At 42.9% G+C, this 27,810-nt stretch overlaps 3 protein-coding genes across 3 annotated transcripts in view; 2 read left to right on the forward strand and 1 right to left on the reverse strand.

The window, feature by feature from the left end:
- slc37a1 (solute carrier family 37 member 1) overlaps positions 1 to 186 on the reverse strand; it is a gene marked incomplete at its 5' end in the record, with an annotated part of 15,772 nt that extends 15,586 nt beyond the window's left edge. The window contains one exon of the mRNA XM_080537158.1: positions 131 to 186. Coding sequence (XP_080393284.1) covers positions 131 to 186 — 56 coding nt within the window. The remainder of the gene's footprint in view (positions 1 to 130) is intronic.
- Positions 187 to 5,735: 5,549 nt separating this feature from the next.
- Positions 5,736 to 8,717, forward strand: LOC308162158 (radial spoke head 1 homolog; the record flags this gene model as incomplete). Its single annotated transcript, XM_080536279.1, has 7 exons — positions 5,736 to 5,786; positions 5,876 to 5,989; positions 6,453 to 6,558; positions 6,682 to 6,772; positions 6,911 to 7,046; positions 7,583 to 7,654; positions 8,417 to 8,717. 7 exons carry the CDS (start codon positions 5,736 to 5,738, stop codon positions 8,678 to 8,680), a joined length of 834 nt encoding a protein of 277 aa, XP_080392405.1. The 3' UTR covers positions 8,681 to 8,717.
- A 14,002-nt stretch (positions 8,718 to 22,719) lies between these two features.
- LOC308162840 (radial spoke head 1 homolog) lies at positions 22,720 to 25,661 on the forward strand (the record flags this gene model as incomplete). The annotated part of the gene is made up of 8 exons (XM_080536980.1): positions 22,720 to 22,770; positions 22,862 to 22,975; positions 23,458 to 23,563; positions 23,688 to 23,778; positions 23,905 to 24,040; positions 24,564 to 24,635; positions 25,399 to 25,513; positions 25,597 to 25,661. 8 exons carry the CDS (start codon positions 22,720 to 22,722, stop codon positions 25,659 to 25,661), a joined length of 750 nt encoding a protein of 249 aa, XP_080393106.1.
- Positions 25,662 to 27,810: the final 2,149 nt, after the last annotated feature.

Consider the following 27,810-nt stretch of genomic DNA (forward strand, 5'->3'; position numbering starts at 1 on the left):
GACAGACAGACAGACAGACAGACAGTTGTGGAGGTATGTACTACAGACAGCCAGCCAGACAGCCAGCCCAGACAGACAGTTGTAGAGGTATGTACTACAGACAGACAGACAGACAGACAGACAGACTCACCATTGGTCCCTGTTGAAGGAGGCCAGGAAACGGATGCCAGGGGGCACAGGCGCCATATTCGGATGGTGGTGATGAAGGGCTACCAGGTCAGCTGATGGGCAGATCTCACAGCGAGGAGGAGGAGGAGGAGGAGGACGAGGAGGAGGACGAGGAGGAGCAGGAGACAAGTGACCGACGCAAAGACCTGCAGCTCATCTTTGACCCGGAGGACCCTGTCAGCGCAGCACCAAGCCTCATGGCAGAGAGGCTGGAATATAACCCCAGAGGAAGAGTTTGTTTTCTTCACCTAAGATAAAAGACAATAGGCTTTAGCATTTCTTTTCTTATGATCTGTGTTGTCTTGTCTTTTACAAGTTCTACTCTAAAACGCCTAGGGCAAAAGAAAAAACCTGGGACTGTTTTCCAGGCAGGTTAAGATCAGCAGTAGCTCAAAAAACTTTCCATCCATTTTTCCACGTAGCAGCAGCAGTGAGAGAGAGAGAGACGTACAGCGCCTGGCTTATTGCTGTGGGGATCACATGTGGCAGAGGAAGGGACCATTGATTTCATTAGCGTATGAATATGAATACTGTACTGTGCAGGACTTGGGGAGCATGACGTAAGGAGCGACCCACCAAAACTGTGAAGGACAGTTTGACAGCTAACCGACCCCCAAGGGCAGTGGCAGTCTGTCACTATTGACTAGATGACACCTCAACTGGCACTAGATTTGTAAATGTTGAATCTGAATGACTCAACTCCGCAAAACAGAAGCCCGTTGGCATTACACAACACAAACAAAAGTATCCTAAAAAACTAAGCCTCAATACATCGAAGAATGTATCAATATCAATCTCCCCTTTCTACAAATGGAGATCAAAGTCTTTACTTCATTGCGTTTTTTTTTTACTAGGATATTTCTATTGAGTATGTTTTCATTTCTAATCAAATCCAAGTTTAATATAAAACGTAATTAATATATCAGGCCCGAAGCCTTGGAAAACGATTCAATGATTTTGATCTAATATTACAAATTAAAATAAAAAAAGAATATCACCCACTTCTTAAATGTGATATGATATCCATGAAACAGTAGGGGGTAGACTGGACATTTTCCAATTTGCGACTTTGTCTTTGGAACGCTCTAGAGTCGATGATGGATTGGCTTATAATCTTTCAAGCATCTGCAACATTTATCCACTTTTCAGTCCGATCGAAACACACATGACGTATCATGATCTGGTCTGCAATGTGAATGTATGGTATAATATGTCTTTGTTTGGTAGCAGGACCATCGCAACGTTCACTTTCTCTCTCTGCTCACCCTCATCCACACGATGCAGGGCAAACATCAAACGTCTATCTATGGAAAAACATCACCGCGCCCATCACTTCAAAGTCATAGAGAGATACTTGAACAAACCTACCGTGTCTGAAATTCAGTGAAAAATTCAAGCATAAAATGTCTCAGATCACGTCCAACTCAGTCGGTTTATTAGCCACTTCCTTGTTCCCCCGACCGCTTCACACGGATCTGTCACGCCAGCAGCCACACTCCTCTCTTTGCTCTGCTGACGTCAGTGTCTGATGTCCTGGCTGGATATCAACTATCCCTAGATGTTGTATGTGGCAGGCAGCTACTAGAGTCTTAGTAACTAGACATTATGCACAAGGAAATGATATACATAAAAGGCATGCCTTTTTCCTTTTTTCCTTTTTACTGGGGTGAGTGGGGTCCTTATCACCAGAACAAGGCAAGGCAAGGCAAGTTTATTTGTATAGCACATTTCATACAACAGGGGCAATTCAAAGTGCTTTACATGCATTATTTAAAAATACAGAAAGAAAATAAAAATTATTTTTTTAAGAAAATAAAAATTACAATGAATAAAAGCAAATATAAGAAGTAAATAGATAAAACATTTTAAAAGACAATAGTTAATGGAAAAAAGACATTGATAGAAGTGTTTGTGTTTAATCATAACTGGTGCAAAACATGAAGGTTTTTAGCTTAGATTTTTATATTTTAAGGGTTTGGGCCTGTTTGATTTCTTCAGGGAGTTTGTTCCAGGAGCATGCAGCAGCATGACTGAAAGCTGCTGCACCGTGTTTTGTTTTTACTCTTGGAATTATTAGCTGATTTGTCTCAGCTGACCTTAGGGACTTTGCGGGAATATAGGGTGGGAGGAGATCTGATATGTATTTTGGTCCAAGACCATTTTGTGATTTGTATGTAATTAGGAGGATTTTGAATTCAATTCTCTGAGAGACTGGTAGCCAGTGCAGGGATCTCAGGATTGGTGTAATGTGTTCAAATTTCTTTGTTTTTGTTAGGACCTTAGCAGCGGCGTTTTGGATGAGCTGCAATTTACGAACAGCTCCTTTAGATAGGCCTGTTAGTAGACCATTACAATAATCAAGTCTACTCGAAACAAATGCATGGATGAGTTTTTCAAGGTCTTGCTTGGACATGAAACCTCTCATTCTTGTTATGTTTTTCAGGTGATAGTAGGCTGATTTAGTTATCGAGTTTATGTGGCTGTTGAAGTTTAGATCGGAGTCTAGAATTACACCAAGATTTCTGACCTGTTTTTTAGTGTGAAGAGAGAGAGAATCAAGTTTTGCACTGACTTTCGATCTTTTGTCAGGTGCACCAAATACAATTATCTCTGTTTTGTCCTTGTTTAGTTGGAGGAAGTTTTGTGTCATCCAGGCGTTTATTTGCTCAATGCAATTACAGAGATTGTCAATGGGACTATAGTCGTTCGGTGAGAGGGCTATGTAGATTTGAGTGTCATCCGCATAGTTGTGGTAGGCAATTTTGTTCTTTTTTATGATGTGTCCCAATGGAAGCATGTAGAGATTGAATAGAAGGGGGCCAAGGATTGACCCTTGGGGAAGCCCACATGTCATTTTAATTTGGTCAGATACAAAGTTGCCAATGGAGACATAGTAGCTTCTGTCCTGTAGGTAGGATCTAAACCAGTTTAGGGCAGTGCCCGAAAGTCCTACCCAGGTTTTTAGTCTATCTATTAGAATGTCATGGTCTACAGTGTCAAAGGCAGCACTAAGATCTAGTAGTACCAAAACTGAGATTTTTCCGGAGTCTGTGTTTACGCGAATGTCATTAAGGACCTTAATAAGGGCCGTTTCAGTGCTATGTAGGGGGCGAAAGCCTGATTGAAAGTCATCAAAGAGATTATTTAGGGTTAAATAATTGCTAAGTTGTTCGTGGGCAACCATTTCAATATTTTTTCCTGTACAGGGAAGGTTTGATATGGGTCTGTAGTTGTTTAGTACAAATGGGTCTAGGCCGTTCTTTTTTAGTAGAGGCTTAATTAACTGCAGTTTTCAGGGCTTCAGGGAAGATTCCTGATGAAAGGGAGGTGTTAATTATTTGTATTAGTTCGCCTGCCATGCAGCTAAATATGGTTATAGTTATAGTTCTGAAGATTCTGAAGATTCTCTTTATAGATATCATAGTGGACTTGAAGGTTTGTTTTTCTCCATCTGCGCTCTGCTTTACGACATTCTCTTTTTTGGGTCTTTACGGATGGGGCAGTTCTCCAGGGAGCTTTTTGCTTACCAGAGATGCATTTGGATCTAATGGGTGCAATATCATCAATGGTTTTTGTGATTTTTAAGTTGAAATCGTGTAGAAGGTTGGAATAGAAGTTTGGGGGGGGGGGGGGGGGGCTAGGGAAAAGGCCTGTGTGAACAGTGCACTGGTCTTTTCATTGATATATCGTTTGGAAATTGTTTTAGACATAGTTTGAATAACAGGAAAGATAGATACGTCAAATAATATGCAACAGTGGTCAGACAGGGCAATGTCAGTTACAACAACATTTGAAATATCTAGGCCTTTGGTCAGGGGCGGATTTAGGATCGTAGGAGATCCGGGGCTTAGCCCAGAGGGAGAATATAATGTGCGCGCAGAGCGCGCGGGAAAATTTTGCCTTCAACCTTCAACTTACCACCACCTTAAAGCGGACAAAAGGCACTGGAGAACACATATACATTCACACCCTTTAATGAAGCAAACTAATTGTGGTGGTTCTGGGCACAGAGGGAGGTCAGCACACGTAGCTCCCCCTGTCAGTCACCATCATTTATATTTGTATAGAATTACATAATTGATGGGCTGAGGCTAGTTATGTTACAGTATGTATATCAGGGCAGACTCTGTGCTCACCACATATTGTATTTAGAGTCTTGTCCTGTGTTATATGACGATATATTACATGTATTGTTGGCCTGTGTATAGTACTGTGAAATCAAATCCCCCCTGGGACATTAAACAAACTTAGTTAGTTAGCGTTACATCTTAGGATAGATTTGAGTCATGTTCTGTATACATACATACTACCATAAGGGCATACTTAATGTGGTTACTCCATGTTTACTAGCTGTAACATTAACGTTACATCATTCTTTTTCACTTGTTACTCAGTCAACCAGAGTGCAGATATCAAAGACTATCAGCCTGTTATTCACTTTATTTGTATAAGTATTATCCTTTGTTTGATTTCTTACCATGTACCGTAACAGTACCTTGCTATGTTTCATTTTCATTATAACATAACGTTATGTTATGATAGCCAGCTAGCATTAGCAAACCGGAAAAGTAGTGTCAGTGAGTCAGTCACCTTTCTAATAAGATTCACAAACCTGAAACATCATCTATGTCATCACTGCTGGTGATGTCATTGTTGTCAGCTGCTGATACGGCTGCTGCAACAGTTCTTGGCGCTTGTTTTGTTGAAAACAACTTTCGGATATCCATCCTTACAATTTTGCAAGTCAGGCACTGATTGAGATCACTTCTTCTTCAGGGCAGGGTAGGCTACGCAGTATGCAGGCTAATGTCGCGCAGCTGCTGCCTCTCTGTTGGACTCCGGTACTGCACGTTACTCACAAGAGTTTTTTTTTTTTTTTTTTTTTTTTTTTTTAAGTAAAACATTCGGGGCTTTTCAGAAAACATCCGGGGCTTGAGCCCCAGTAGCCACCCCCTAGCGCCGCCCCTGCCTTTGGTGATGATAAGGTCCAGAGTGTGACCTCGATTATGAGTAGGGAGGTTCACATGTTGAAACCGCCGAGTGTCTGATGTCCTGGCTGGATATCAACTATCCCTAGATGTTGTATGTGGCAGGCAGCTACTAAGAGTCTAGTAACTAGACATATGCACAAGGAAATGATATACATAAAAGATAAAAGGCATGGGTTTTTCAACAATATGTTTTACTGGGGGTCCTTATCACCCATGATAAGCCATATCTTTTGTAGAGGAAATGACACCATTTACCTATATTGAGTATAGTAAGCCTAGTAAATTACATTGAGTGAATGTATGTCCACACACCGAAATATGAGATGCATATCTTATCCACACCCGTATTTATTATCAATGATCCACAACCAAACGTGTAAATGTTTTTGACGGTTGTAAGTAGCACGCGCATCTTCTACGGTCACGTGTCTGATCACGTTCCGTCATTGTCATGACAACCGTAAACACTTTGGTGATTCCTTCGTGGCTATCCGTCGTTAGCAACAGTTGTATCTAGCTACCAGTTCTATTTTACCCAACAGTTAAAGTCAAACTAATTAATCGATACTGGAAACGATGTCGGATGTTGGATCTGAGGATTTTGATGACGATCAAGGTTACCTTGGGGTGAGTAAAATGTGTATTTTAGTTTAGGCAACTTTCTTTTATCATAAACTCGTTAACTTAGCTTAAATCGTTAACTTAACTTAACACAGGAATATGAAGGGGACCGAAATGAAGCTGGAGAGAGACATGGGGTGGGGAGAGCAGTTTTTCCCAACTCAGACACCTATCAGGGAATGTATGAAACTGGCAAAAGATCTGGACAGGTAAGTTGAATTTATATAAACGGAATAAACTACTTATAGGCTATATCTTACAGTTTACTACTGACTAGGAGGATAGCTCTCTCTCTCTCCCTCTCTCTCTCCCTCCCTCTCTCTCTCTCTCTCTCTCTCTCTCTCTCTCTCTCTCTCTCTCTCTCTCTCTCTCTCTCTCTCTCTCTCTCTCTCTCTCTCTCTCTCTCTCTCTCTCTCTCTCTCTCTCTCTCTCTCTCTCTCTCTCTCTCTCTCTCTCTCTCTCTCTCTCTCTCTCTCTCTCTCTCTCTCTCTCTCTCTCTCTCTCTCTCTCTCTCTCTCTCTCTCTCTCTCTCTCTCTCTCTCTCTCTCTCTCTCTCTCTCTCTCTCTCCCCCTCTCTCTCTCTTAGCTGCCTTCCATGATGTGTCTGTGTATGTTGCCAGGTAGGCCGGACGTCAGGATCATTGACCCCACATTGACTTATTTCTATCTCAGGGGACATACCGATTCAAGAACGGAGCCCGGTACATAGGAGAATACTACCAGAACCTGAAGCATGGACAGGGCATCTTCTACTACCCAGAAGGGTCAAAATATGAAGGTAATGTAAAAAGGCGGTATGAGTGTGACAAATTGAAAAAACAGCAACTTCTTCACATGCAGTATGCTCCCCTGAGCGTGTGAGCAGACATTTACCCCCCCCCCTCCCCCCTCCTTCCCATAGGAAGCTGGGTGGATGACCAGCGGCAGGGTCACGGCATCTACACATACCCCAACGGAGACACATATGACGGGGAGTGGTTACGCCATCAAAGGTACTAACTACCATGTAAAGAGATTACGGGAGTAAAAGACATCAGATTACGGGAATAAAAGACATCAGATCAGTCTCTCTGTCCCTCTCTGTCCCTAACCCACCCACCCACCATCTCTCCCTTTTGTTGCATGGCCAGGCACGGACAGGGCACCTACAGCTACGAGGGCACAGGCTCCAGGTACATGGGCACGTGGATGAACGGCAAAATGGAGTCAGTGGGAGAATTAATCCACCTGAACCACAGATACCAAGGCAACTTCCTCAATAACAATGTAAGTCAGCAGGTCTAACTAACTCTGCCGTTAACCTGGTAGAGTATAGCAAGAGAGATGACAGTGTCTTACCTAGAAAACACTAAAATACTCTGTTCTGCTTATTTGAAAGAAATACAATTGATTGTCAGTATTAAGTTCAGATGTTGTCTTGTTATACTTGTAATTAGTTACACTTTCTACATACTAGGGTTGCGAAAAGTTATACAATATTGAGATATTTGGAGCACATCGTGTTATTGTTCTCTCATCTCTTACTTAAGAGTGCTTAAAGCGCTCGACTGCAGTTTCCTACTTTTTGCAAGGCAAAGCACATCTAGAAGTGAAAACATGTCTCTTTATTTCACCAGACTCAGACTATTTACAACACCAGCCATACACTCTATGCGCTGCAGTTCATTCATTTTTGCTCACCCTGGTATATCTCCCAACATACTTCACAAAGATATCATACATAAAGATAGCATACTCATCATAGTTTCATAGACATTGTTGTGAACTTTAAATCAATGCTATTCATTGTTGCTCTTGTTCAGCCCTCTGGACCAGGGAAGTATGTGTTCGACAATGGCTGCGAGCAGCATGGAGAGTATCTTCAAGGGGATCAGGTAAAACCACATACAGGTACCAGTTGTGTCGCTCTACCGGGAATCTGCAAGAAGTGATATTACAAGCTTCTATGTACTAAGCACATTCTTACACCCCTCCTAGTCATGCCACTTGAGGCCTAAAGTGGTTCCCTAAGTGGTTCCCTTGAAATATTTGTTCAAAGTTGAGGAAGAGATAGAGACAAAGACACGTTAACAATCTCTCCCTCTCGACTAAAACTCCAGCCTGCGTCAGACGAGGAGAATGGTAAAAATGTGAAAGCCCAGATGAGTTCCAGGTCCAGGTCTCAGTCCAGGTCTCCCTACTCCGGGGCATGGGGAGGGCTATTTTCTCCATAGGGCCTTCAGGAGGCGAGGTGCCACGGCAACCACAGAATGCTGCTGATGTGCCTTTTTTGAAGTGTAGAAAACTAGTTTATTTCCTGTGTACATTTCCTGCACGACACCCTTAGTGGTGGATACACAAAATAACCAGTATTACTAGCTGCATGATTTATTAGCTGCATGCATCATGACTTGGCTGGTGATGAATGTACACATGCGAGTTGTGCACTGGAGTTGTAAATGTTGTTGAGCTTAGCTGTGTAAGAACAACAAAATAAAACAGTACCACAGCAGCAAAATCCAGAACACGGCATTGCGCTCAAAACATAGCAATAGTGTCAATGGGAGAGAAAATGTTAACACATGTTAGGAGAAGCAGTGTGCTCAGACATGCTGTATAATATAAAGGGGAACCCTAAACGCTTCCCTCCATGACAGAGGCGAGGCGACGGCGAGGAGGATGAGATCGTCACCCCCACAGTGCTGAAGTGGAAACCCAAGGCCGTCACAAGCCTGTCCCTCTCCACCCCAGCGAAGGAAGCCTCCTCCGCAGGTGAGGGGAGGGGGAGAGAGAGGGGGAGGGGGGAGGAGAGAGAGAGATATCTTAAGTGTGTATTTCTATTATTGGCAGATATGTCAAAGGCAACAGAGGGAGAAGGAGAAGGAGCAGAAGACAAGCCTCCCACCCCGGACACAAACTGACCTGGGAAAGACTCATCGATCTTCACTGCAAACAAACGACACCTTTCCTCTGAATTTCACTAATAAACATATTGTTGGTATTTAAAAGTACCTGTCTGTCTGTCTCTTTAATACTGGTCTGAGGTGTCATTTATGAATTCCCTCATTGGCAATATTGACCACATAGAAATCTGCCTCTCTGTGGCATCTATGCTTTTAGCCATAGTGGGAAAACAAATCTGAAAAGGTGGGTAAACAGTGCCACCCTGTGGTGTAAAAGCATCACGTCGTCCACTCCGAGTTTCACGGATGACATCATCACTCTGCGTCGCAGGAGGAAGAACACGTGTGAGGGGAGAGCGCAGAGAGAAATGCGTCACTGCTGCTCGGCCAGAAGTGTTTCCACGTGAATCACATGGTGGGAACATGGCGCCGATACAACAAGCACCGGAGATCCTGCTGGCCCAGAGGTTGGCTTCTAACGAGAAGCCCATCCGAACCAAAGCCACCAAGAAGCTGAGGAAGTACATCAGCCTTAGGTCACAAAATGTCAAAGGTAAGAAATAAGCCCTGTCCGGATGGCATATAAATTACCCGAGGACCTCGGTAATATTTTTAAAGAAGCTGTTCCCGCCGGATGTTTTATCAGACCCACAACACAACGCACGTGTAGCAACAACAAGTCATTTGATTGGACAAGAGGCATTCCATGACTGCTGATCAGATTTCCAGAGCGAATTTACGAACGCAGCCGAAACCACTCGTAGACTCGTTTTTTTCATAACATGAAACTTTTTAAAGTACCCACTCGATATAATAAACAGCAGTTTAACGATCACAAAATACTCATAATTTGTTGATTGGATTTACTATTCTCCTTTGCTGTAGGCTACTGGTAAGGGAGACGTTTGTAAATACGTTCGTTTTGGGATGTGTTCGCGTTTGGGGCTGTGTGATCATCTAATTATGTGTAGTTAGTTATGTGTTTCTAGCATGTCGATGTTCTATCAGAATGTTGTGATGTTATCAAAATTAAGAAGATGAATGGCTGAAATGGCGCAAAGCGGGGAAAAACAGATACGACATCTAAAGTCTGGAACGATTATATTTCAAAACAAGGCTTCCCTTTAACTCGGGTACGGGGGGCAACATATTGTACGGTTATCAATACGTGAGTTACCTTGCGATTCCCACCCCTAACTTCATCCCTGTGTGTTGTCAGACACCGTGATTTATAGAGTGCTAGATCCAGACCACAAACTGCACACTTTACAAGCTAATGTTAGGTAAATTCGCTAGAATTAACCTTTTAGGTGGTTTGGTTATCCGATAGTGGATAACCATAGGCCACATCCATTGTTTGCACAGAGCTCACCTAATACCTTAGATCTCACAGCCCGGTCAAAGCGGTAAATTCTAGTATGAGAGAATCTTCAAAACTATAACTTAGAAATAAGAAGTGCCAGGCAATCATTTTTCTCTAAGATCATAAACAATAACATCAATAATGCCCGCATCCTTTTCAGAACTGTTGACAGACTAACAAATCCCCCAACACCCATTGCTCAGGAATTTCACTCAACTAGTAAATGCAATGAGCTTGCATCCTTTTTTAACAATAAAATAGAAACCATTAGACAAGGCATTAGGTCTTCTGTGTCAGGCATGAAAAACATGTCCCCATTAACAACCCCAAATAGGGCGGACATAACAACCATGTCACAATTTAACACCATTGATTACAAGACCCTAGATAAAATCATGTCACGTCTTAAACCATCTACCTGTGCCCTTGATGTCCTGCCAACAAGCTTTTTAAAAAACATATTTAGCTGCATGGCAGGCGAACTAATACAAATAATTAACACCTCCCTTTCATCAGGAATCTTCCCTGAAGCCCTGAAAACTGCAGTTATTAAGCCTCTACTAAAAAAGAACGGCCTAGACCCATTTGTACTAAACAACTACAGACCCATATCAAACCTTCCCTGTACAGGAAAAATTATTGAAATGGTTGCCCACGAACAACTTAGCAATTATTTGACCCTAAATTATCTCTTTGATGACTTTCAATCAGGCTTTCGCCCCCTACATAGCACTGAAACGGCCCTTATTAAGGTCCTTAATGACATTCGCGTAAACACAGACTCCGGAAAAATCTCAGTTTTGATACTACTAGATCTTAGTGCTGCCTTTGACACTGTTGTAGACCATGACATTCTAATAGATAGACTAAAAACCTGGGTAGGACTTTCGGGCACTGCCCTAAACTGGTTTAGATCCTACCTACAGGACAGAAGCTACTATGTCTCCATTGGCAACTTTGTATCTGACCAAATTAAAATGACATGTGGGGTTCCCCAAAGGTCAATCCTTGGCCCCCTTCTATTCAATCTCTACATGCTTCCATTGGGACACATCATAAAAAAGAACAAAATTGCCTACCACAACTATGCGGATGACACTCAAATCTACATAGCCTTCTCACTGAACGACTATAGTCCCATTGACAATCTCTGCAATTGCATTGAGCAAATAAACGCCTGGATGACACAAAACTTCCTCCAACTAAACAAGGAGAAAACAGAGATAATTGTATTCGGTGCACCTGACAAAAGATCGAAAGTCAGTGCAAAACTTGATTCTCTCTCTTCACACTAAAAAACAGGTCAGAAATCTTGGTGTAATTCTAGACTCCGATCTAAACTTCAACAGCCACATAAACTCGATAACTAAATCAGCCTACTATCACCTGAAAAACATAACAAGAATGAGAGGTTTCATGTCCAAGCAAGACCTTGAAAAACTCATCCATGCATTTGTTTCGAGTAGACTTGATTATTGTAATGGTCTACTAACAGGCCTATCTAAAGGAGCTGTTCGTAAATTGCAGCTCATCCAAAACGCCGCTGCTAGGGTCCTAACAAAAACAAAGAAATTTGAACACATTACACCAATCCTGAGATCCCTGCACTGGCTACCAGTCTCTCAGAGAATTGAATTCAAAATCCTCCTAATTACATACAAATCACAAAATGGTCTTGGACCAAAATACATATCAGATCTCCTCCCACCCTATATTCCCGCAAGGTCCCTAAGGTCAGCTGAGACAAATCAGCTAATAATTCTAAGAGTAAAAACAAAACACGGTGCAGCAGCTTTCAGTCACGCTGCTGCATGCTCCTGGAACAAACTCCCTGAAGAAATCAAGCAGGCCCAAACCCTTAAAATATTTAAATCTAAGCTAAAAACCTTCATGTTTTGCACCAGTTATGATTAAACACAAACACTTCTATCAATGTCTTTTTTCCATTAACTATTGTCTTTTTAAATGTTTTATCTATTTACTTCTTATATTTGCTTTTATTCATTGTAATTTTTATTTTCTTATGCTCCTCTTGCTGTATTTTTAAATAATGCATGTAAAGCACTTTGAATTGCCCCTGTTGTATGAAATGTGCTATACAAATAAACTTGCCTTGCCTATTAATATCGCGCAAAATCATGCAATATGTACCAAATACTGACATGTCAATCCGGACGGTAATATAATTATCAGAGGACCTCAGGGTTTGCTGAAAAACAGTAGGTAATTCCAGACGGAATAATTACTGGGGTCCCCGGAGTAAATCACTGACATGGTCGGTCCGGACGGGATAAAAATTACCGAATTACCCCAGGTAAAACATATATTACCGAGGTCCTCAGGTAATTTATATGCCGTCCGGACAGGGCTATAGAGGGAGTTTACAAGTCAAGGGCTTACAGGCTGCTGCGTAGAGAGGATGAAACGTGGGGAAGGAAATAGACAGCTGAGCTTTGTAGCTAATGTGATGACAAACCAGGCCAATCAAGGGTAATTGCAATTGCTAAACATCTATAACCTACATTGTCACAAGTGATGCATGTGACGACAGTGCGAACATGTTGATGGTGTGACTGCCCTCAGTGGATTGTGACTTGTTTCATTGTAATACTGAAGAGTAGGAAACCATCTCAACCATACGGTGGCCGACAAGGGCAAACGCGCTGCAAATACCGAAAGCATTTCCATTAGGAGAATCGCGCTGCACATAGAGAAACGACACAAACTCAAAACACATACAAATGCAACAACGGAAACGTGCTGCAGAAAGCCAAAACAAATACATTAACAGCAAACGCGCTGCAAATACAGAAACGATACAAAGTCAAAAACACATACAACCCCCGACAACACATGCAACAAGAAAAACGCTGCACTTCACAACACAACGGAAGTGTTCTCACAACGGAAGTGTTCTGGGGGGGAACGATAAGTGGAACGGACCGGAGACGTATTTGAACCATTATTATGATTATGTCATGGTGAAATAACTTTACTTATTGTAAAGTTAATGGTCCACTATGTAGATTGTATCTTTAAACTAGTGCTAATGGCCATGATAAATCGGTAACCATCAAGGAATGAGATCACATGATGAAGAACGGTACATGAAGAGTGCTTTATTGGTCCAAACAAAGTGTTTTCTAAAATCTGCTGTAGGGAAGGACACTGGCCTTTATGTGTGTATTTTATGTTTGGTTTGTTTATAAGGACATGCACTTTGAACTGCATTTCATTGTCCTGTACTTGTACTCTGCAATGACAATAAAGTTGAATCTAATCTTATATGATCATGTCATTATGCCCCCTTATTCAGGTGACTTGAAGCTACCAGAATAATATAGCCAAAAATGTATCACTATTACTATTGTGTCAATGAAAGCTATTTAAAATAGACACAATACATGAAAAGTCATGAACATGAAATATTACTTCCAAGGCATCTCATTCCCTGACAGCTACTGTTTAACTATTACAACCATTAGGAAGCTTTTAGAAAGCTGCACCTTTAATGCTTGGAGGTTCATTGTCTTCTCCCATTGCCTGTGAGCATAGTAGAAAGACATGGGACATACCCACATTTAGCTTTAATATTGTCTGAATATTCAGTCACAGATGATTTAATTACATTTTTTTGATTATATCTGTCATTATCAGAGGATATGGGATGCACCAATCTCCTCGTTCAAAAGACTGATGCTCTTTCAACATTTATCTAAGATTACATCAATTTCTTCACAATCATTTACTATGTTATCAAGACTCACTGATTTTAGATCACAATAGAAAAGCAAGAGTACATTATGCCGCAGGGGACAGGACACCATCACGTGCGGCATGGTAGACTTAAAATGATTTTAATAGGATAGTTAGGATACCGTATACAATTACATTGCATTGTACAATTACATTGTATATTGTTACTGTTTTGTTTTTAGACATTTACAAAAACAATAGCATTCTATTGAATAGTTTGTTTCTAGTCCAAAATTAGGAAAATGAATAAATAAACCTGCATTATAATAGGTTCACACAATGACTCTTGGTCCTGTTCCTGTAGTACAATTCCAGACTGCTATTCTGTCAACAAAATAAGTAAATGATAACACTTAATACATTGCTCCTTTGGTCAGCAACCTTGAAAGAAATATCATTCAAGTTTGTACTTCATTAATAGCCTACTTCTGTTCCTGCATATATAACATGTAACAGCAAATACAGTGCTAAAAACGTCAGATTATCTAACCAGTGTGTCTACAGATGTGTGTGACAGATCAAATTGAATTTGAGATTAGAAGTTAGAAGAAACTCTGGTTGTTCATTCTGGGTCTTGTTTGGACACTATGTAAATGTTGGTTCACACATTGCTTGCTGCTAAAATCTTCTCTCTGTTCTCCTCATACTGGTGAAGCATTTTTTGTAGGTCGTCGTCTGCTGAAATGACCTGGATGCATAAAAAGAAAATAAGACCAAGTATTCATAATTAGATACTTCATATTTGCTCTGAAACTGCCATCACGAAAACTGTTCTACCATTAACTAGTGATGAAGAACAAGGATTCTTTGGCATGACCAATTAGTGGTTATAATAAGAGACATCAGGATATCATAAACGATAAGCGGCATTATTTGGTAGTGATTGATCACTCACAAGTACTGGGGCAGGAACTTTAAAAGATGTCACCTCTAAATATTCCTATACAGGGGGTAGAAGGATGGTAGACAAAGGCAGATGATGGACACAACACTTTGGGGTGAAGCCAACTAACCACAACATTAGTGGTGATTATGTATTATTCTTCAACTCTTACCAATGGAATAATCTTCTCCTCCTCTCTGCATCTCTGCTTCAACCTCTCATAGCAGGTCTTAGGAGATGTCTGGAGGTAAACTACAACAGGGAAGAAGGGGGCCCGGCAGCAAAGAAGAAAAAGAAAGGTACAGAAAATCCTCTTGAAGCAGCCATGATTACTGTTGAATCTCAGCCACTGTGTGCTGTAGTTTTGTGTTAAAAGTATCACTTGCATCATTGTTATCTTTTTTCCCCTCATATATATTATATAAACTCCTCCCAAAAAGTTCGGAAAGGTTATTTTGGTCGATTGTTCCTACCCTTTAATTAGGGGTGTAACGGATCACCTAACTCACGGATCGGATCGTGTCACGGTTTTTGAGTCACGGATCGGATAATTTTTCGGATCAACACAAAACATAAAAATAAAAATAAAAAGCTTTTTCCTCGAATTCTGTAAAAACACCACTTTTACTGTGTAAAACCCAACAACATTCAAGATGTCAAAACTGGTGTATATATATATATGTGTGTGTGTGTGTATATATATATATATATATATATATATATATATATATATGTGTGTGTATATATATATATACATACATAACATATTCTACACTCAAACATTAGGCTACATATTAAACAGAAACACACATTCAACTTAAATGATGCAGTAGGAGAGAGGCACCTGGTTGCAGCAGTGAATCACTGGGCTCTTTAAAGCAGACAAATAAACATGTTTTATGGCACTTTTAACTAAATAATAAAGTGAAACCTTACTTTAAACATGGTATGAAAAAATTGGCTACATTATCAGAAGTTGTCGAGCTGCCTTTTTTGTGCCTCCCGTCAACACACCAGGGTCGCGGCAAATGTGTGGCCATGCTCGTACGACTTTCTCGTTGCACAACGCTTAAACACCGTAACTTTTTTATCGACCACACTTCCAATGACACTGTCCGTCATTGTTATAATTGACAGAGAAGCCAAAGTGTTCCCATACATGGGATTGAAATGACGAGGGAGGCATTTCGAGTTCTTCTGTCGCCAACATTAGCAGGACTCGCCATGAACACTTGGGCTGCGTTCGTAAATTTGTTCTGAGAGCGCCGGAGAGCACACTGGGTCCGACGTCATAAAGGGACCAAGTAATTTGATTGGACAAGAGGCGTTCCATGAATGCTGATCAGATTCCAGAGCGAATTTACGAACGCAGCCTTGTTGTTCTAGATTTTTTTTTGCATTATCAACCTATCATTGCGCTTTAGAGTGTAGATATTAAGTAATATTATTACTTGGTTACATTTTGCAATTGATCCGCGGTACACATGCGTGCCGAACCGTGGGGGGCGATCCGTTACACCCCTACCTTTAATAATACCAATTGGTATTGGATTTTATATCGTGGCAAAGCCTGATTAGTCACCTTTACAATGAGGTACTTATAAGGATCATCCATTCGTGGAATGAGCAACACAGCTAAACCTGTGGGTAGCGGCCCACAATCTTCTGTTCTGTTGTGGAAGAATATTGTATGTAATGTATGTTTTTAGGGCGTTTCTGTTTTATTGGGATAGAGACAGTAGAGATTGACAGGAAGCATAGGTGAGAGAGGGCGGGTGACATGTCGATGGCCGGATGCTCCGCCTTCATCATTTTCCTTTTGCCTTTTTGTTTCACAGGCAAGAAGAACGCTTCCAAACCAGGCAAGACGGGTGAGACCAAACCAGCAGACGCCGCAGCAGACGCCACCACCAAGAAGAAGAGGAAGAAGAAGAAGAAGGCGGGAGAGGTGAAGAGTGACTGTGGAGAGGAACAGACCGTGGTGACAGTGGGGTCGGAGATCAAGGCGTCGGCCGTTGTCTCTGAGCCGGAGCCGGACACGGCACCTGCGACGGCATCAACGCCAACAGACCTTCCACCTGTTACAGAGGCCACCCCTGGAGCCAAGAAAAAGCCCAGGAGGAAGAGTGCCAAGCTACAGGAGCCTGAGGTGCAGACAGAGGAGAAGACTGTAGAGGAAGCTGAAAAACAGCCAGAGGCAGAGGCAGCAAGCACAAAGGCTGAGGAACCAGAAGTGACAACAGCCACACCACTGAAAAAGAAGCCCAGGAAGAAGAGCGCCAAGCTGCAGGAGCCTGAGGAGAAGACCGTAGAGGAAGCCGAGAAACAGCCAGAGGTTGAGGAGCCTCCAGCAGAAGAGACCACGGCCACACCACTGAAGAAGACGACCAAGAGGAAGAAGGCTAAACAGACACTTGAGACCACAGAAGAAGAGGTTGTTGAAATGGATGCAACAAAAGAAGACGTCACACCCGCAGAAGAGACTCCGGCCGATATCACTATCGCCGCCACCCCTCTCAAGAAGTTGACCAAGAGGAAGAAAGTCAAACAGACACCCGAGGAGACCACAGGAGAAGAGGTTGCTGAAACCGACGCAACTCCGGTGGAGAGTGAACCAACAGAAGCGACACCTGCAGAGGTGACCCCAGCTGATGTCAGTATCGCTGCCACCCCTCTCAAGAAGTTGACCAAGAGGAAGAAAGTCAAACAGACACCCGAGGAGACCACAGGAGAAGAGGTTGCTGAAACCGACGCAAAACCGGTGGAGAGTGAACCAACAGAAGCCACACCTGCAGAGGTGACCCCAGCTGATGTCAGTATCGCCGTCACCCCTCTGAAGAAGAAGAAAAAGAAGCTCACAGTAGCCAAGACTGAAGCAGAAGAGGTGGTGGCCAAGGCCTCCTCGGAAACCCCCCTCAAGAAGAAGAAGAAGAAAACGAAAGCGGTGGTCCAGGAAGAGGAAGTCGAAGGTCAAATTGAGCCCGAGACCCCAGTGGTCGACGAGAGTGAACTGCCCACTCCTTTAAAGAAGACGAAGAGGAAGATCGAGGTAGTGATAGAGGTCGAGGCGGAGGAGCTGGAGGCTGCGGCGGAGAAAGCCGCTCTCGCCAACGGTCTCGTTGAGGAGCAGACCGGAGGGAAGAAGAAACCCAAAATTAGCAACGTGAGCCAATACTGGTGCGAAGCATGTAAAGCAGGGCCATACAAAATAGGTAGGATGGTGAAACATTATAAGGGTATGCATAATAACGTGTTGTTGAAATTTGGGTGTCGAGGATGCCCGAGATCCGCCGACAAATATCACTCGATCGCATGTCATGTCCCCAAATGTGAGGGGGCTAAGGGGCACAGGATCGAAGGGGCAAATCAAGCGTTCTCATGTGGAACATGTGGAAGCACATTCACAACGCGAGTCGGAGTCTCACAACACCGGAGAGATAGGCACAAACTCGAGTGGAACAGAGAGAAGGCCCAAGCCCCAGATCGAGAGAAGACAAGAGCGAAGCGCCTGAGTTGGAGCGTTGAGGAGGTGGAAGAACTCCTCAGATTGAGAGCCCTATACAAGGGAAAAGACAAGAATGAGAGTGCTGGATGCATAGCAGCAAAGATGGGCAAGACGATAGGACAAGTTAAATGGAAATGCCGAGGCCTGGACGCAAGAGCAAGAAGGAAGGTAAGGATCACCGACCCAAGAAAGAATATACTGGATCTCATGGCACCTGCAGTAACACCACCCCCCCAAAAAGGGGTACAAATTCAACTGCTAAAGGCGTAAAAGCAAGCTAAAAGACATGAGGTCAGTGTCTCATCATATGACTTCTCAATACGGTGATCAAGGCAATAAACAAACAAGTAAACTCACAATAAACCCAGCCTGTTATACTAATACCCCCTATCATATTCATGCCTCCGACAACACCTCAGGCCTTTGGGTGGTTCATCCACATGGATGGAGGCAGACTGAAAGTCTGTAATCCTACTTTGATTGTTTGTTTATTGCCTTGATCACCGTATTGAGAAGTCATATGGTTATGGGGGGTGATATTGCAAGGTATTTTAAGCACCTGCGCACCTTGCATTGCGGTAGTGGAGAGAGAGGGGAGCGATGTATTTTTGTTGACCGCATTATACGCATATGACGCAGATGAACCACTGATGAACCAGATGAGACACTGACCTCATGTCTTTTAGCTTGCTTTTATAGTTGTTTTTATTTTCTTAATATTGTTGTCTTTATTTGCACTTGACACCACGGACCTCATTGTCTCTTAGCTTGTTTTATAGCATTTTCGCTTTTGAATTTGTCTAGTGTGTAATAGTTGTGATATGTTATGTGTATATGTTTTGTTTTTCTGTTTTTGCACCTTCAGAAGAACCACATTTTCATTGTATAGGCAACTGTACAAGGACAATAAAGTATATTCTATTCTATACGCATTGTTTGTTATTTTTCTGGTTTTGATCGCTTATGGATTATTTTTGTACGTCGCCAAGTTTGATTGTTCTATTCAATAAATGCTCTAAAACGTACTTTTCATCTCAGCGGATTGTTTGGCGCATCATACAATTACCAGCCAGACCCTGGTTGCGTCTCTCAGCGACTTTTTACTTTTGGCTCTATCTATCTCGCTACAGGTGTCATATAACCCTAACCCATATCCTGTCATATAAAAGTACCTTATTGAATCTCCAGGTAATGTAGGCAATTTCTGACATCCATCACTTTTGCTGTCGTTAAGATACTTTATTTTTCTGTTTTGGTAGTCTGTCCAATGTGACACTTGCCCTCCTCCACCGGCCCTAGTTTTGGATCTAGCTTGCTGTTCATTATTTTCATGATAAATCGTAGCTAGCTAGCTATAACATCTTCATATACACCATACAGGCTACTGATTAACAGTAGGCAAATGCCCATTGAACAGATTTATTCATTATCCTATCTTAAGAAAACTAATGTAACACTCATCTGGGGATTTACACTGCAAATCAAATCAAAGATCGACAAATCCCTGATGACAGGGAGATGAAGTATGACTGCTCTGATGAATCAACCCCTATTTCATAAATTTTCTCTATATAACGACGTCGATCATTGATCGGCAACGACACTATATAATAGTTTGCCTAACTGGCAATCGGATTTGGGCTCCTAATATCTAAAAAGCACTAAGGTTTTCTTATTTTATCTGATTAAAGTAGCAAAGACCAGAAATTTCCATTGACCGCCAGTCAAACTTCTACACTGCTATCACCCAAAAAGGGGCGTGGACATGACGGGAGAGCACCGTCATGTCCCGGATACGTTAGAATTGCATAGAGAGTTTGAATTTTGTCCTCTGTAAAGCGGATGTGTTTCCTACAATGAATGAATGATGAATGAATGAATGAATGGTCTTTATTGTCATTGATATAGTACAGGTACCAAACAACGAAATTTGGGAGGGGGGGCTCCCCTGGTGATAGGAAAGAAAAAAAAAAAAAAAAACAAGAAGGGAAAGCTGGTTTACATAAATAAAGGCTATGTACACTATCCACTATACTATACTGTACAAATAAAACACTGTGCTGTACTCTATGCTATACCTATTCTAACATTTCCTATTCTCTGCAACCTTATGTACCCTAGGGTTGTCATATTGCACATACTGTTATTGCACTTTCATTTAAAGTGTTGCAGTTTGCAGGCTTGAAATGTACACATTTGTGCCTCAGCACTTCACCTGATTTTCAATCCAGCAGCTGCCATCAATCTGTCCAGACTGTCCAGGGCCCAGAACCTAGGTCTTTGCTGTGTTCAGGGCCTGGATGGCCCTGGGGTAGAAGCTGAGCTTCAGTCTGTTTGTCCTTGCGAACATGGTCCTGTACCGCCTGTTCGAGGGCAGCCGAGCAAAGTGTTCGTACCCAGGGTGGGATGGGTCTCTGGAGATCTTGGAGGCCTTCCTGAGGCAGCGTGTGTTGTACAGCTCTTCCAGAGAGGGGAGGGGGGCGCCGGTGATCTTCTGGGCCGTTCTCACGACTCTCTGTAGAGCATTCCTCTCTGCGGCTGTGCAGCTGGAGAACCAGTTGCAGATGCAGTAGGTGAGGATGCTCTCCACTGCGCAGCGGTAGAAGGCCACCAGCATCTCCTGTCTGATGTGGTCTTTCCTGAGGACTCTCAGGAAGAAGAGCCGCTGTTGTGCCTTCTTGATGATGGCTGCTGTGTTGTTCTTCCAGGACAGGTCATCCTGTATGTGCACCCCCAGGAATCGGAGGGTTGAGACTCTCTCCACGCTCCCTCCGTCGATGAGCAGGGGCTGGACCTCAGATTTTTTCCTCCTGAAGTCCACAATGATTTCCTGGGTCTTTGACTGGTTCAGCAGCAGGTTGTTAACCTTGCACAGCTTGCTCAGCTGCTCTACCTCATCCCTGTACGCGGCCTCGTCCCCCCCCCCCGAGATGCAGCCCACCACGGTGGTGTCGTCTGCAAACTTTACGATGGAGTTGCTGGGGTGGACGGGGGTGAAGTCGTAGGTGTAGAGGTTGTAGAGGATGGGGCTTAGCACGCAGCCCTGGGGGGACCCAGTGCTGAGTCTGAGGGCTGTGGAGGTGTGGGAGCCCACCCGCACCCTCTGGGGGCGGTCGGACAGGAAGTCCTTGATCCATGCACATATAGAGTGTGATAGTCCCAGGTCTAGTAGTTTGGTCACTAGCCTGTCTGGAAGGATGGTGTTGAAGGCAGAGCTGAAGTCCACAAAGAGCAGTCTCGCGTAGCTGTTTCCCCTCTCCAGGTGGGATAGAGTGGAGTGGAGAGTCGTCGCGATGGCGTCCTCTGTGGACCTGTGGGCTCTGTAGGCGAACTGGTATGGATCCAGGTTGGGCGGGAGGCGTGTGACTATGTGGGCCCGGACTAGTTTCTCGAAGCACTTCATGATGATTAGAACATGTAAATGCAATTGCTTAACATTGTCCCGCCCCCAGAGAACGACTGACAGGCCGGTAGAACATGAGAATTGCATAGAGAGTTTGAATTTTGTCCGCTGTAAAGCGGATGCGTTTCCTAGAACATGTAAATGCAATTGCTGATCACATTATTGCATTACAATTTAAATATTGACTTAAATAACGCAGGCAAAAGTGGCAAAAGAATATGCTATTTTGGGATTGCATGGTCATTTTAATTTTGTCAGCTACAAAGCGGATGTGTTTACTAGAACATGTAAATGCAATTGCGAATCACATTATTGCATTACAATTTGAATATTGACTCAAATAACGCAGGCAAAAGTGGCAAATGAATTTTGGGATTTTTGGGATATTTTGGGATTGCATAGTCATTTGCACATTAGAATGAACTTTTGAATTTTGTCAGCTACAAAGCAGCGCATGACTTTGCAAATTAAATGTCAAATGGCTTTGCATTATAATTTTAATATTGACAGTGAATGTGCACATCAGGTACATGAAAATGAAAATGCAAATCATTAGAATTGCATTTGAATTTGAATATTGCCTGAAAGAATGCATGCAAAAGTGGAACATGCAATTGCAATCTCATATTGCATTAGCATTTGAGTTAAGTCAGCTATATGCTTCCATAGGCAGGCAGCTACTAGAGTCTTAGTAACTAGACATATGCACAAGGAAATGATATACATAAAAGATAAAAGGCATGGGTTTTTCAACAATATTTTTTACTGGGGGTCCTTATCACCCATGATAAGCCATATCTTTTGTAGAGGAAATGACACCATTTACCTATATTGAGTATAGTAAGCCTAGTAAATTACATTTAGTGAATGTATGTCCACACACCGAAATATGAGATGCATATCTTATCCACACCCGTATTTATTATCAATGATCCACAACCAAACGTGTAAATGTTTTTGACGGTTGTAAGTAGCACGCGCATCTTCTACGGTCACGTGTCTGATCACGTTCCGTCATTGTCATGACAACCGTAAACACTTTGGTGATTCCTTCGTGGCTATCCGTCGTTAGCAACAGTTGTATCTAGCTACCAGTTCTATTTGACCCAACAGTTAAAGTCAAACTAATTAATCGATACTGGAAACGATGTCGGATGTTGGATCTGAGGATTTTGATGACGATCAAGGTTACCTTGGGGTGAGCAAAATGTGTATTTTAGTTTTAGCTAACTTTTTTTTTATCATAAACTCGTTAATTTAGCTTAAATCGTTAACTTAACTTAACACAGGAATATGAAGGGGACCGAAATGAAGCTGGAGAGAGACATGGGGTGGGGAGAGCAGTTTTCCCCAACTCAGACACCTATCAGGGAATGTATGAAAATGGCAAAAGATCTGGACAGGTAAGTTGTATGAATGTATGAATGAATGAATGAATGAATGAATGAATGAATGAATGAATGAATGGTCTTTATTGTCATTAATACAGTACAGGTACCATACAACGAAATTTAGGAGGGGGGTGGTGCTAGTAAAAAAAATACTAAAAACAAGAAGGGAAAAGAGCTGGTTTACATAAATAAAGGCTATATACACTATCCACTATACTATACTACTATACTATACAATAAAACACTGTGCTGTACTCTATGCTATGCTATAAATATCCTAACATTTCCTATCTCTGAACCTTATGTACCCGAGGGTTGTCATATTGCACATAGTATTATTGCACATTCAATTGTATTTATATAAACTGAATAAACTATTTATATACAGTATATCTTACAGTTTACTGACTAGGAGGATAGCTGCCTTCCATGATCTTGCCAGGTAGGCCGGACGTCAGGATCATTGACCCCACATTGACTTATTTCTATCTCAGGGGACATACCGATTCAAGAACGGAGCCCGGTACATAGGAGAATACTACCAGAACCTGAAGCATGGACAGGGCATCTTCTACTACCCAGAAGGGTCAAAATATGAAGGTAATGTAAAAAGGCGGTATGAGTGTGACAAATTGAAAAAACAGCAACTTCTTCACATGCAGTATGCTCCCCTGAGTGTGTGTGAGCAGACATTTACCCCCCCCCTCCCCCCCCTTTCCCATAGGAAGCTGGGTGGATGACCAGCGGCAGGGTCACGGCATCTACACATACCCCAACGGAGACACATATGACGGGGAGTGGTTACGCCATCAAAGGTACTAACTACCATGTAAAGAGATTACGGGAGTTAAAGACAAATAAAAGACATCAGATCAGTCTCTCTGTCCCTCTCTGTCCCTAACCCACCCACCCACCATCTCTCCCTTTTGTTGCATGGCCAGGCACGGACAGGGCACCTACAGCTACGAGGGCACAGGCTCCAGGTACATGGGCACGTGGATGAACGGCAAAATGGAGTCAGTGGGAGAATTAATCCACCTGAACCACAGATACCAAGGCAACTTCCTCAATAACAATGTAAGTCAGCAGGTCTAACTAACTCTGCCGTTAACCTGGTAGAGTATAGCAAGAGAGATGACAGTGTCTTACCTAGAAAACAATAATACTCTGCTCTGCTTATTTGAAAGAAATACAATTGATTGTCAGTATTAAGTTCAGATGTTGTCTTGTTATACTTGTAATTAGTTACACTTTGTACATACTAGGGTTGCGAAAAGTTATACAATATTGAGATATTTGGAGCACATCGTGTTATTGTTCTCTCATCTCTTACTTAAGAGTGCTTAAAGCGCTCGACTGCAGTTTCCTACTTTTTGCAAGGCAAAGCACATCTAGAAGTGAAAACATGTCTCTTTGTTTCACCAGACTATTTACAACACCAGCCATACACTCTATGCGCTGCAGTTCATTCATTTTTGCTCACCCTGGCATATCTCAGTCCCAACATACTTCACAAAGATATCATGTATACTCATCATAGTTTCATAGTTTCATTGTTGTGAACTTTAAATCAATGCTATTCATTGTTGCTCTTGTTCAGCCCTCTGGACCAGGGAAGTATGTGTTCGACAATGGGTGCGAGCAGCATGGAGAGTATCTTCAAGGGGATCAGGTAAAACCACATACAGGTACCAGTTGTGTCGCTCTACCAGGAGTCTGCAAGAAGTGATATTACAAGCTTCTATGTACTAAGCACATTCTTACACCCCTCCTAGTCATGCCACTTGAGGCCTAAAGTGGTTCCCTAAGTGGTTCCCTTGAAATATTTGTTCAAAGTTGAGGAAGAGATAGAGACAAAGACACGTTAACAATCTCTCCCTCTCGACTAAAACTCCAGCCTGCGTCAGACGAGGAGAATGGTAAAAATGTGAAAGCCCAGATGAGTTCCAGGTCCAGGTCTCAGTCCAGGTCTCCCTACTCCGGGGCATGGGGAGGGCTATTTTCTCCATAGGGCCTTCAGGAGGGCGAGGTGCCACGGCAACCACAGAATTCTGCTGATGTGCCTTATTTTTTTAAGTGTAGAAAACTAGTTTATTTCCTGTGTACATTTCCTGCACGACACCCTTAGTGGTGGATACACAAAATAACCAGTATTACTAGCTGCATGATTTATTAGCTGCATGCATCATGACTTGGCTGGTGATGAATGTACACATACGAGTTGTGCACTGGAGTTGTAAATGTTGTTGAGCTTAGCTGTGTAAGAACAACAAAATAAAACAGTACCACAACAGCAAAATCCAGAACACGGCATTGCGCTCAAAACATAACAATAGTGTCATTGGGAGAGAAAATGTTAACACATGTTAGGAGAAGCAGTGTGCTCAGACATACTGTCTATAAAGGGGAACCCTAAACTCTTCCCTCCATGACAGAGGCGAGGCGACGGCGAGGAGGATGAGATCGTCACCCCCACAGTGCTGAAGTGGAAACCCAAGGCCGTCACAAGCCTGTCCCTCTCCACCCCAGCGAAGGAAGCCTCCCCCGCAGGTGAGGGGAGGGGGAGAGAGAGGGGGAGGGGGGAGGAGAGAGAGAGATAGAGATATATCTTAAGTGTGTATTTCTATTGGCAGATATGGCAAAGGCAACAGAGGGAGATGGAGCAGAAGACAAGCCTCCCACCCCGGACACAAACTGACCTGGGAAAGACTCATCGATCTTCACTGCAAACAAACGACACCTTTCCTCTGAATTTCACTAATAAACATATTGTTGGTATTTAAAAGTACCTGTCTGTCTGTCTTTTTAATACTGGTCTGAGGTGTCATTTATGAATTCCCTCAGTGGCAATATTGACCACATAGAACTCTGCCTCTCTGTGGCATCTATGCTTATTAGCCATAGTGAGAGAAAAACAAATCTGAAAAGGTGGGTAAACAGCGCCACCCTGTGGTGTAAAAGCATCACGTCGTACAACTCGAGTTTGACGGATGACATCATCACTCTGCGTCGCAGGAGGAAGAACACGTGTGAGGGGAGAGCGCAGAGAGAAATGCGTCACTGCTGCTCGGCCAGAAGTGTTTCCACGTGAATCACATGGTGGGAACATGGCGCCGATACAACAAGCACCGGAGATCCTGCTGGCCCAGAGGTTGGCTTCTAACGAGAAGCCCATCCGAACCAAAGCCACCAAGAAGCTGAGGAAGTACATCAGCCTTAGGTCACAAAATGTCAAAGGTAAGAAATAAGCCCTGTCCGGATGGCATATAAATTACCCGAGGACCTCGGTAATATTTTTAAAGAAGCTGTTCCCGCCGGATGTTTTATCAGACCCACAACACAACGCACGTGTAGCAACAACAAGTCATTTGATTGGACAAGAGGCATTCCATGACTGCTGATCAGATTTCCAGAGCGAATTTACGAACGCAGCCGAAACCACTCGTAGACTCGTTTTTTTTCATAACATGAAACTTTTTAAAGTACCCACTCGATATAATAAACAGCAGTTTAACGATCACAAAATACTCATAATGTGTTGATTGGATTTACTATTCTCCTTTGCTGTAGGCTACTGGTAAGGGAGACGTTTGTAAATACGTTCGTTTTGGGATGTGTTCGCGTTTGGGGCTGTGTGATCATCTAATTATGTGTAGTTAGTTATGTGTTTCTAGCATGTCGATGTTCTATCAGAATGTTGTGATGTTATCAAAATTAAGAAGATGAATGGCTGAAATGGCGCAAAGCGGGGAAAAACAGATACGACATATAAAGTCTGGAACGATTATATTTCAAAACAAGGCTTCCCTTTAACTCGGGTACGGGCGGCAAAATATTGTACGGTTATCAATACGTGAGTTACCTTGCGATTCCCACCCCTAACTTCATCCCTGTGTGTTGTCAGACACCGTGATTTATAGAGTGCTAGATCCAGACCATAAACTGCACAGTTTACAAGCTAATGTTAGGTAAATTCGCTAGAATTAACCTTTTAGGTGGTTTGGTTATCCGATAGTGGATAACCATAGGCCACATCCATTGTTTGCACAGAGCTCACCTAATCAGGGCTCTACGCTAACCTTTTTCACTAGGAGCACATGTGCTCCTAAATGAAAAATGTTAGGGGCACACAAAGAAATTTAGGAGCACAGTGAAAAATGTAATTATAACACATTTTTATTAGTGATTTTGCCATTTTTGCACCAAAATCACACATTGGCCCATGCCTACAGCCCTACTAGACGCAGAGTTGATGGCATTGTATTATGGTAACTAGCTGTGTCAAGTTCTCCTGGTTAGCAGCATGTTCATTCATTCATCCATGTCATGCCTGTCAGCTAGCAGCCCAGCCAGGCTTTAGGGCTAGGTCTGTCAGCTAGCAGCCCAGCCAGGCCATGCAGAGGTCTGTCTCCATGCTGCCCACCTCCCTGCTGCTGGGTCAGGCTACATCAGTCACACACGGTGGCCAGACAACTCCACATCTAGGGGTATTAAACTACCCCACATCCAGATGACCAGTCCCCAGCCCCATGCTGCCCGGGGTGGTGACATGTGGAGGTGGCCAGCCCAGCACGGTGCCTCTGCGGCGGCTAGCTGTTAGCACACCACCATCCCCGGGGGTCCCACCTCTCTGCCACACTCAAGTACAACATGTTGCATTTTCATGCCATTAGGCAACTTGCTTCCTAGGGTTTCCTAGGATTAGAGATGCATTTGGACTTCTGGAGTACCTCCACTACTTTCAATGGGTTCTGAAGGTCTGAGAGCTTTCTACTTTCTACCCTGTGTAGTTAACCCTGGTTGTAACCTTGGGTTCAAATCTGGAGTGTGTGGGACCAAATCTGTAG

This window comes from Nansenia antarctica (assembly GCF_963989245.1).
Source record: "Nansenia antarctica genome assembly, chromosome: 7".
Lineage (NCBI taxonomy): Eukaryota > Metazoa > Chordata > Actinopteri > Argentiniformes > Microstomatidae > Nansenia > Nansenia antarctica.